The 11,715-nt window shown below is 32.8% G+C and overlaps 1 protein-coding gene across 1 annotated transcript; it reads right to left on the reverse strand.

Moving 5' to 3' along the window:
• Window positions 1-1,764: 1,764 nt before the first annotated feature.
• LOC106134745 (trypsin beta) lies at window positions 1,765-7,505 on the reverse strand. The gene is made up of 7 exons (XM_013334873.2): window positions 7,348-7,505; window positions 6,835-6,923; window positions 6,406-6,536; window positions 5,154-5,316; window positions 4,187-4,309; window positions 3,169-3,318; window positions 1,765-2,690 (listed from the first exon to the last, which is right to left on the reverse strand). Exons 1-7 carry the CDS (start codon window positions 7,382-7,384, stop codon window positions 2,466-2,468), a joined length of 918 nt encoding a protein of 305 aa, XP_013190327.2. The 5' UTR covers window positions 7,385-7,505; the 3' UTR covers window positions 1,765-2,465.
• Window positions 7,506-11,715: the final 4,210 nt, after the last annotated feature.

The raw sequence follows: 11,715 nt of genomic DNA on the forward strand, positions 1-11,715 counted from the left end.
CATAAGCTAAAGTCTAGAAGTTGAATGTTTTAATAAGAATTTGATGAAAAAATCAAGAGATTTACAACGAGCACCTATGAAAGTTCGTTGCTTCTCACAATAAAATGAAGAAAATTCTCCATAGCCATCTTTGGCCTTTAACGTATTATTAAAAAAAGAACGAATTCGAAACAAACAAATTCGTCCACCCGTTGGAAAATGGATTATTACAATTAAGCACACAATATTCTTATATAATAAATATTGCAAGAGCCAGACCAATTCGAAAATAAAATGTTTTTTACGCATCTCGACAAGTTCTTGGCCTGGATTCAACCCCGGGACCTTCAATGACACAGGCAAGCTTACTACCTACCGCCCATTTCAGACTAATTTTTCCTTGGAATAACAAACAAAACTACTTACAAGCATAATTGTGATTGTATGCAGCAATGGATTAGCGCCTTATGCTAATGAGTCAGTAATTAGTACAGCAACGGCTCAACGCTGTTTGTTTGTTGGACCTGAATGCCCACAAACGTAATTGAAGCGACGTGGATGTGGAAACGTACTTTATATACTACATAAACCTAATATAGTTCATTCTTAAATACAAGACAAACTTACTGAGCAATTAATTAATTGATACAATCTTAAAGAAACCTAAAATGACAATTCCTACGTTTCCTTATATTCTTTTCATAACGGCACTTATGCAGTAAAAGTATTTAAAAACATCAAAATAAAGAATAGATCACGCCTCTTTCCAGAAGGGATAGGCAGAGACCACATCTTTCTAGTTGCCATGATCCCTGCATATTGAAGCAGTTTATACCTATTTTTACTTGATTGTGTAAATTCTTAATACAAAAAAAATATTCCAATGATAACATCACTTAGTACGTACAATTCATTATACAAGCGAAACCCCATTCTGTATGCTTATTAAATGACCTAAGCAATTTAATGTAGCTACACTATACCCTTATATTAGCGGTCAGCATGTATATTACATGTCTCCCGACCTTAACAGGTAACGGCCTGACATAGTCTTAAATTAAGGAAATCTTATTACGAAATTCCGACGTGTGTCGTCGCCTAAAAGCCGGGGCGAGAGATGCAAGGGACTAATGAACGCGCTTAAAATTTATAACACCTTTAACCTTTTAGCGACTTTGTAAGAAATATTTCGCCTCAAATGTGATAAGTTGACTTAATTTCATTGTTGCGGAATTTATTACGTATTCATTTGTTTCAGTCTTTTTTTTAATTAACGCTAGTTTTAGGGGCTTTGCAGGAATTTATAAAATACTGAAGACTAAGTAACATAGGCTACTTTTTCCAGTCTCAGAACAGCATATTAGTTTTGAAGGACATAAGCAAACGACAACTAAAAATTTTAAGGTGATTATGCCCTTTGCCATTTAAGTCTTACCTGCCTGATGGCAGCCGTCCTCTTAAAAAAGGCGAAAAATAACTTACGCCTTCATGTATTGCAAAGATTTAAGCTAAATTGTAACTTGAGTGAACCTATCGAATCGAAGAAAAATTTTTTTTTTAAAGTAGCATTTTTATTGATAATATCACACTATTTACAATGCAAGTTACATAATTTCAACATTAATTGAAATAAAACTTACATTTAACCAATCTTTTATTATGAGCTTGCTTTGGCACAAAAATAATGGCTGACAACGTCATACGGTTATTCATCAGTCATCTTCTCTTATCATATTTACGGAATTATTTAGTGCCATTATTCATCTGTTTCTAGTTACATATATATTTAATGAACAGCTCGAATATCTTTGAAGTAAGTACCTATATGTAATATTATTGATTATAATTTCGCCTTAGTAAAACTAGTTACCACACAAATCGTCACTGTAATAATTATTATATTTTTTTTCAGTCAATAGTTATACGTGACATTTATATCTATATCAAAACACTTTTTTTATCATTAAATTCCCTCTTATCTAATTGAATATAGATAAAAAGTTAATTATAATTTAATAGGCAGTGAATGTAATATGACAATTAAGATTATTGATTATAAATGATAATGAAAATCACATTATAACTAAAGTCCAAGAACAAATATTAACAATATCTAAATTCATTTTAAGTAAATAATACATATATTTATATATTTTTTGGAATATAATGTAGGTTGATTAATTTATAAATTTCATAACATATTGCTCTTAATTCAATATTTATTTCGTTTTACGTTAAATTCATTGTTTATCATGCTAAGCAGCATTAGAAACATTTTCCATAAGTATCAACAAATAGAGTCTTAGTAAAATTGGTTACGCAACCACAATGAGACATAATTTCATACAATGTTGAATATCTATTACTTAAATTTGTGAACTAAAATAAAATTTAAATTATTCTTATAACAAACGTTTCCTATGTAGGATTGGCACAATTTTAAAAGCTCTCGAATATCTTTTTCTTGAATGAGCACATCAAAACTTTTACGCCACAATTTTTCTAAATACTGCGTGCATTACCGCAAACAATGAAAGTGTGAAGAATCCAGGCTTGAAGGTAGAAGCCGAGCCCGTGACGCTTCTTATCCAGTCAGTGTAGTTGGACACCCTGGTGTAGAGCTCAGGATATGCAGTTATTTCACAATTTCCAGTCAAGAATGAAATGCCTGTTAAGGTGTTTCCACATACCAGGGCGTTGCCTTCGTCACCCTGAAATAAAAAAAGAAAACAATAGGTATTGTTATTTAAAAAGTTGACGAAGTTTAAATTTTACATAGTTTAACGAGACTCTTTCCCAATATTCGTACGGAAATGTGAAATACAGAATTAGTCACGAAAGGAGTTGCGAGCAACAGCTACAAAGATACAACAGTATTATATTATAAAAAACACACATACATACATATGGTCACGTCTATATCCCTTGCGGGGTAGACAGAGCCACCAGTCTTGAAAAGACTGAATGGCCACGTTCAGCTATTTGGCTTAATGATAGAATTGAGATTCAAATAGTGATAGGTTGCTAGCCCATCGCCTAAAAAAGAATCTTAAGTTTGTAAGCCTATCCCTTAGTCGCCTTTTACGACATCCATGGGAAAGAGATGGAGTGCTCCTATTCTTTTTTGTATTGGTGCCGGGAACCACACGGCACAAACATACATAGTGAAAAAAATTAACAGATACTTACAAAACAACCAGAAGATATAATGTTATAGGTCGCAGCGCATACCATGGAACTAAATATATTAGGGTACCCTTGGAGGGGATTGTATACACTGATGCAAAGGTCTTGGTTGTAAATGTACTTGGTCATATACAAGAGCTGTGTAGAAGGTGTCTGAAAAAATTGTTTCTGTCATCAATATCATAAAATGGTAACATAATGGGAACATTTTGATTTATTTGGTAAGAACTAATGTAGCCTGATGAATTCTGTAATAAAGTGAATCATAGAATAAGTAGTATTTTCACATTCTTTAAATACTCATTTTCTTAAAAACTATAAAAGTCAAATTATGTATATTTTACTAAGGTAGATCTTTAATGATTTACACCGGCGGACTTATTTTAAATTTAACAAGGATTACACTTCAATCTTCCATCATAAACAAGCTAAGAAAGCTGGACATTCACGTTTGAATTACTTCGTTCGATCAATGTCGAATCAGAGTTAGGATTGCATACGAGGATTTCATACATAGGATGGAAGTCCCTGCTATAATTTTCACTAAGAATTTGTATTCTGTTAATTATTTGTTAATTTACTTACATGTCTATGATTGTTGTGTACCCAATAATGTGAAATAAATTAATAGAAATCAATTCGTATTTTTTAATGCCCTCTAAACTTAGGTGTTCGGCACTGCGGGACTTCCCCCTACATACATACATATAATCATATAGACGTGCGGGATAGACAGAGCCAAAAGTCTTAAAAAGACTGATAGGCCACGATTAGCTGTTCGGCTTAATGATATAGATTTGAGATTCAAATAGTGACAGGTTGCTAGCCTGTCGCCTAAAAGAAGAATCCCAAGTTTGTAGGCCTATCGTCTACTTTAGTCGCCTTTTACGACATCCATGGGAAAGAGATGGTGTGGTCCTATTCTTTTTTCTAATGGTGCCGGGAACCACATGGCATTACATGGCGTTGTAAAATTTTCTCCTGAAAATTAATTCCAATATTATGTTTAGGAAATACTTACATTTGTGGAATATTGTGGAGCGCCCCATCCCGCTACAGTGCAAACAGAGTTGTCAGATGGTGCGGTGTTCCTGTTTGGCAAAGCCAGCGGTGTGACCACTGTCGCGTCGAAGGCACTTACAAGCTACAAACAGGTTAAGTTTAAGTTATGTCTTATCATATATATTATATCTTACCTATATCATAATATAATAATAATATATACGGGACCAATTACGCAGATAAAGTACCTAAGCCTCAAAGTAAGTTCTAGACTTGTTTACGAAATATTAACCTAACGATGTCATATTTTATGATAAATGCTTTTATAGATAAATGCCCAAGACCCAGGGCAAACCAATAAAAATCGTTTCTCACAATGCTCTAGCGGGGATTCGAACCCGGGATTTACTTTAAGGTGTAGACGGACTATCGCTGCGTCACAAAGGCTATGAACAAACCCTTTTATTCTTTGTGAAAAAATCTGTAATCGACAAAGAATTTCTTCATCATACTTCATATTTTAGAGTATTTTTCTAAATATATTACATACCTATCTGTTAAAATGTCAATATCGAGGACAAAAATTAAGTAGTAAATAAAATGTATTGCACTACAGTCATAGTCGATTCGATCAGTAAACAATTTTCAACCAAATCTGAATTGATTTTATGACAAGTTTAAGCGCATATGGTCCGTTATCTGAAGATGACATTTATCAGTATAACAATGAAAAATATTATCTTATCATTTAGAACATTCCTAACTTATGAGTAAAATTTAAGAAAAATAGATTTTTTGTAGACTTCATGTATGTACAAACATACATATATCATGCATGACTCAAAAAACTCTAGGGCCGCCATTTTTAAGTAATTAATTTTACACAAAAATAACACCTACTTAGTAGCCTAGCTTGAAAATAAGTCTCATTTCCCTTACACGGAAATTCTATGTAGATTTTCACAACAAATTAACATATAACTTACAGTCATGACAGCGATATCGTTGAGATGCGCAGGCGCTGGCAGATGCTCGGGATGCAGAGTATAGTTTACGATCTGCCTTATACGGGCTGGCACAGTATCGTTGGTGAGTAACGAAGCGCCGGCAAATGCTCTGTACTGATTTGCTTCTATCGGGACTATAGTACTGGAAACAAAATTTCGAATATATATCAGGTAAAAATAAAGCATGGGTATTTCTGTTGAACGAACAATTTTGAGCACATACCAGGACTATTTCTTGTACCTGTTTAATTTTCTGTGCAATAATGATATAACAAACAAACTATTATATTATGTAAATTTAAAAGTTCTCCTTTATGATAAGTCATCACAGGCCATCCGACCTGCTAGGGATGATCCTACGGGTGACCCGTGTATGACCATGCAAGGCATTTTCTAGATAATATTATGTTTAAGCTTATTTCCGGGCTTTGCCTAGAACTTCTTCAACTCTACCAAAAAGAATCAAGAAATAGAAAAAAGTATAACATTTTTAATATTAGGTTTGCGACAGAATAATGGTGTAGGTATAAGTGTTCCGTTCGGGTAGAAATCTCAAATTACTTTTATAATTTCTTATTCCTATATTTGTTCAATAAATTGTTCGTTAATGACAAATTCTGTGTAATCGCTAAATGATATAAGTAATCTTATCGCTACACTTATTCATTTCTATTAGACTTATGACTTGTCATGATAAAAGTCAGCAAAGAATTTTGAACTATTTAGGTTATTCGAGTGTCCCACCCACACAACTCATTCGTCACTTGGGATCAGGAGAAGTTTTCTTATTCTATAATGTTAGGAATCACATCACATTGTGATAAGTTATCATTCACTTAGCTTTAGTGCTAGTTGCATCATCACCACACATTCGTTTCATGGTCTGACTTCTGGCCGATTGGTATTGTGTATTCGAGCTTCAAAAGAAGGCTACGTGACACTACGGCAGTAAAATAAATGAAGTCTTTTAGTTTATTTTAGTTATATTTACGAGTATATGTATGTTAATCGGTGAGGTATACATCTGGGACAGTAAGGTCTGAAATTTTTTTTTTTAAAGAAGCACTTGGATGGTAGCCTAGGCGAGGTCATGGGCATTTGACCTGACCTATCCTAGATTGGGTAATTCGGGTTAACACAAAGCGAATTCTTTCAGATTTCCACAACCTTTGCAGGGGAACCTTAACCCAATATACAGACAATTGACATATTATTAGTATTTCAAACTTACTTTCCAGCACCCCACGTGTAAGTACAACTGCCAGCAGTCAACAGATGTTGTAGTGTTATCATGACTCCCCCGCATATGTGCCCTCTAGTCTGCAGCTGGAGATTGGCTGCGGTAGCCCATTGAATGGATACCTGAAAAAATAATCGCATCAATACTTCTGACTTTAAGTAAAATTTTCATAATAAAAAGTTTTTTGGGCTAATTGTCATCTTCTTCATCGTCGTAAAAGGCGACTAAGGAATTGGCTAACTTGGGATTATTTTTGTAGGCGATGGGCTAGCAACCTGTTATAATTTAAATGATACTCGTAAGTCCATTAAGCCATACAGCTGAGCGTGGCTTTTGGTTTTGTCTGCTCTGTAACGGATATAAAAGATAAGAGATTTTTAATTCGTGTAAGTAATTTAAGTATGTCAAGTTTATAATTACCACGTATGGGTAAGCACGGTCGCCCGCGGGAACTCCATTAGCTATCCTTCCTGACGCTTCGTCGACAGGTATGGCATTGATGCCTGCAACTATAAAAAAAAATAATTTAGAGTCGAAAGCAATTATAATTTTTCATACATTTTAAATGCTTACAGGAACGATGTGATAATGTAATTAACAATTAATGGATTAAGATATCTTGTCTGCATATAAGTACCAAGGGGTAGGATACACATTAAAAAAACACGATTAAAAGATTAAATTTTAAAAATAATGTTATTGGTACATAAGCTTACTTTCTAAGCTTTAATATTTTTAGTTTGTTGTATACATAAAGGCTATTATGATAAGGCAAGATTTCTATGGCGGATGCCAGACATGCATAGTTTTAAAATTTTTGTTTAAACATTAGTTTGTTTCAACCCTAACTAAACCCTAACTTAAAACAAATGTTTAAAATAAATAATTATTTATAAATAATTAAATAAATCAATTAAATAAGAATATACTTACAAGCAAAAGCAAGAACCAAATAGATAACCTTTTCCATTGTCACTTATTACAATTTCGAACACACTCTGATAAAAAACTGATTTGGATATGTATATTTAGATATTTATACTACCGATAAAAACGGATATTGATAGGTATTATCAGATGGAATTCGTCGAACTAGTAGATAGCGGAAGTAAAGTTTTAAATAGCCGGTTTACTCATGAGGTGAGGTTTTAAATATATGAGTAGTGTGTAGGTCTTGAAAAGGACTAATTCATTATTACGCTTGGTTTCCTTTGATTTACATAGTGATACATACATATTTATACAACGACTTTATCAAAAAAGAAGGAAAGATCCTCAAAGTCAATCAAGAGGAAGGCTTAAAAACTTGAGATTCCTTTTTTTGAAGATGGGCTAGCAAACTATCACTATTTGAATTTTAATTTCATTATTAAACCATACAGCTGAACGTCGAAAACGGATGAAAAAAGCAATACATACGTACATAACATTTTATGATAGATCTCATAATAATGCCGTTTAACCGCTTGTGATGCTATGTTACTTTTTTTTTTGCTTTTATTTCAATAAAAGTAAATTTATAGTGGTCCCTAGCAATGGCTGGAGTTATAACATCTCATTGGTCTTTTTGTAACACATTCGTATGCTGATATGGGGCCCGTAATAAAAATAAATGGGATCTTGCCTGATCTAAATATTAGGATACAAATTCAAGCGAAGGGAATAGATCTTTTTTCGCATAAACTATGCTAAAAACGTTTTGTTCCGTTTTTTCATCGCCGTCTACTTTAGTATTCTGGGGCATTCAACGGAGTCGACTATATATACATACATTTATTACACAACTATTGCATTTCTGTGTACGAGTAGAGCTAAATGAAATGTTGTTTACGAAGAATTTAATACGCACGGATCCAATAACACTTTCTAGGAAATTTTTGTTAGAGCAACGAGTAAAACGATTTTAGAGTTATATTTTTAACAAAGCCTTAAATCCATATTTTATGGAATTTTAATGCAGAAATGTTCAACATTTTTTTGTTGTATGGTTCATTCGAAAACAGTGAAAAAGTGTTGCTGAAATTAAAACATGTCACCAATCTCAATACGACAAATGTAATAAATATACCTAAGTTAACTATTATGCAATATATCTTGTTCGATGAATCAAGGTATACGTGATAACAAAATTAATAATTCTTATCTTGTCAGCCTAGTATGTAGAAGTCCTAGTCGAGTTGATGTATTTTCACTAAACTTTAATCTTTTTGAAGATTTGAACCAACTATACAGCTTTGAAATTGCTACTTCTCAGTCTGTGAAACTGTATCTTTATAACAGCATTTCATACTTCGGTCATTAGGCCTTGCCTTCCCTGTAGAAGAAAATGTCGTGATAATAATATGTGTATGTACATATATTTGAGAGCAACACTTCAAAGAATTACTACATTTCTGCGTGACATTTAATTTTTAGACAGTCTCATAACCATGGTAAATATATGTGATAAAGTTATGTAAATTGTGTGGTGTGTAAATCTCATTTCTTTTTCCTATTGAGTAAGCTTAATTTAGAATATTACTCCAACTCACATTGAGGTTAACTCTATGTTATTTGTTACGTACGTACATATATATTATTATTATTTTTTGTAATTTATTCAATTCAGCTGATTTTGCAACTTTGCAAATCATTTTGACATATAATCAAATCTATATACCCTGCGGGGCAGACAAAGCCAACAGTCATCAAAAGACTGAAAGGTTCAGCTGTTTGGCTCAATGATAGAATTAAAATTCAAATAGTGACAGGTGGCAAGCCCATCACCTAAAAGAAGAATCCCAAGTAGATAAACCTACCCTTAGTCGCCTTTTACGCCATCCATGGGAAAAAGATGGAGTGGTCCTATTCTTTTTTATTATGGTGTCTGCAACACGGTACTTATTTTTACGATTTTGAGTATGCAAAAATATAAATATAGGACTTACTAAGTATCTTGTATTTTATTAGAATGGAGCCCAAAAACCTAATAATTACAATACCTAATACATTTATACGATACGATCTGATTAAATAAGGATATTTGACTACAAATAATATCTTCTTTTCTGTGAAAAATTTGTGATTTCTTTTCAGATTATTTATCTATACTAGTCATTCATTGCAAACTTACAGAACTAGTGAACACTTATCATTTTTAATAAATAACGAATATACTCGTGTGGTAGTAATTTAGTCACTTAAAGTTAAAATAGTAGACCAACTGTAGACCTGAAAGATTTTTCAAGGTGCAAAATGTACAGTTGTTATAGGTCTAGGTTTGGCCGAGTCAAGAGTACTAGAAACTAATCATTTTTGATGAAAAGTTTGATAAATATGACTGAAGCAATGAAGTGCGCAGAGGTCGTCACAATCAAAAAGATGAAGTTTCTGTCTACCTCTTCGGAAAATGGGCGATTGTTGATGAAATTATATGTACGTAAGAAAGCCTTCAGACGAAATCTTATAAGAGATTAATTGTTACTTTCTTCTCATCTCCAAAACTGCTGACACAAAAACATATGAAGTAAGTTTTCAAACTAAATTTTGGACAGGACTAAAAGTTACTATTATAAGACCCAGCAATGTAATTTCCCATGCATTTAAATGAAGTTCAAGCATATTTAAATGCAAAAACGTCTCTAAGGCCGCAAAGGATTTCAGACTGCGAGATAGTGTAACACACAAGGGATGTCATCTGGTCATATAAAATCCGACTTAGTTTAAAGTCGAAGCTTTGTAGTTAAATAAACTTTCTAATATAGTAGCATAAATTTAGTGCGTCTGTCACAAAATAGAATATAAAAAAATGACTTCAAAAAATACTAAAAACCAAAAATTTTAATTAATGTCATTTAAAAACTTAACTGCATAGCTTATTGTGTAGATTTTGTGGTGTTCCCTATAATATGTTCAACACTTATGACCTGCCCTTAACAAAATTTCTATGGGACCACATTCCACGTTTTTAAATACAAAAGAATTTCTCAAAAAATCGAAGCTCTCCTACCGGAGATATGCCGTAACATACATAAAAGAAACAACTGTCTGATTTGGTTTGTATGAACTGATCAAATTTCTCATTTTACTATTCATTCGTTATAACACAATCTATAATATCTATAACAGATCTATCAACTTTCAAAACACTTTCTAAAAGCTTTTTTTGGTGCACTCGCAATCTGACATTTTTGTTTAAAAGTAATTTAAATAACAATTCTTACTTATTCAGTTTATTTTAATTTTAAGGTAGTTCAATATGGCACCTTTTATATTTAGGCACTTGGTTGGTATGATTTAGTAGGTACATTTATTTCCCATAAATGAAGGCGATCTTCCCCGATACATTTAACTTGGAGATTTTCAAGGCAAGATAGGCATTATTTGAGCTTACAGTCACTACCTTGGGCCTCATCATGCTTATCCCAGATCGAGGTCAAACGCCCTCAAATGATTATAAAAAAATAATAATAAAAAACAAATCAGCTTAGTCGTTGGTTGTTGTAATTCTATTTTAGAAACCACATCAATTAAAGAATCTAAAGTAAATACATTCATAGATCACACCTTTATCCTTTCAAGAAAGACAAAGCCAACAGTCTCGAGGACTCAAAGACCACGTTCAGTTAGGTGGTTTCATATAGAATTGATATTCATATAATGTAAAGTTTCAAATAAAGTTTGTAAAGGTTCGTGTCTATTGCGTAAAAGTTATATAAAATAAATCTCTAAAAACATAAATACAAAAAGCCAACAAAGCTACTTTGTGGCGCAAATAAAATGAAAACTGGACGAAATAGTACAAACTCATATAAACTGCATTAGCTGGGGACAGTGCCATTGAGCAGGGGGAGTGAATAGCATTTTTATAAATTTATATCGCAGAATACCCGACTCACAGCCATTACCATCCATTTGGTGCACTTACGTTGTTGTTGGCTACCAAGTAAATTCTGTTTTACACGATAGTAAAATACTAAGCAAAATGTACACCTAGTAAGGAGAGAATTACATATAAGAAAAGTAGTTTTTCCTGCGGCTTCGACTATTCACATGACAATGTAGGGTAAAATCCACGGGTATTGTACTTTTTCAACGAGTGCCCTAGTACCCATACTTGTTAATGTGGGTGCGATTTTTAGAAGACTATTGATAGTGGAAAATGAGACAAATATGTATATTTGAAGTCACAAAATCAATGTGTTTGACTACAGTCAACTGACTTCACATTAGCGTTCAAACAATCCCTTAATCCATCCATATCAATATTATAAATTTATTTATTTTTCAGTTTTTCACATCAAAACCATACAAGTCAAATCA

This window comes from Amyelois transitella, chromosome 9 (genome assembly GCF_032362555.1).
Source record: "Amyelois transitella isolate CPQ chromosome 9, ilAmyTran1.1, whole genome shotgun sequence".
NCBI classification, from domain to species: Eukaryota; Metazoa; Arthropoda; class Insecta; order Lepidoptera; family Pyralidae; genus Amyelois; species Amyelois transitella.

Bases quoted from the DNA above. Each gene is read 5' to 3' on its own strand.
- LOC106134745 (XM_013334873.2), bottom strand. From the start codon at position 7,384: ATGGAAAAGGTTATCTATTTGGTTCTTGCTTTTGCTT. The intron at 3,319-4,186 runs GTAAGTATTTCC...CAATTTTTTCAG, and splicing joins CTCCACAATATTCCACAAAT to ACACCTTCTACACAGCTCTT. The intron at 2,691-3,168 runs GTAAGTATCTGT...TTTTTATTTCAG, and splicing joins TTATATCTTCTGGTTGTTTT to GGTGACGAAGGCAACGCCCT.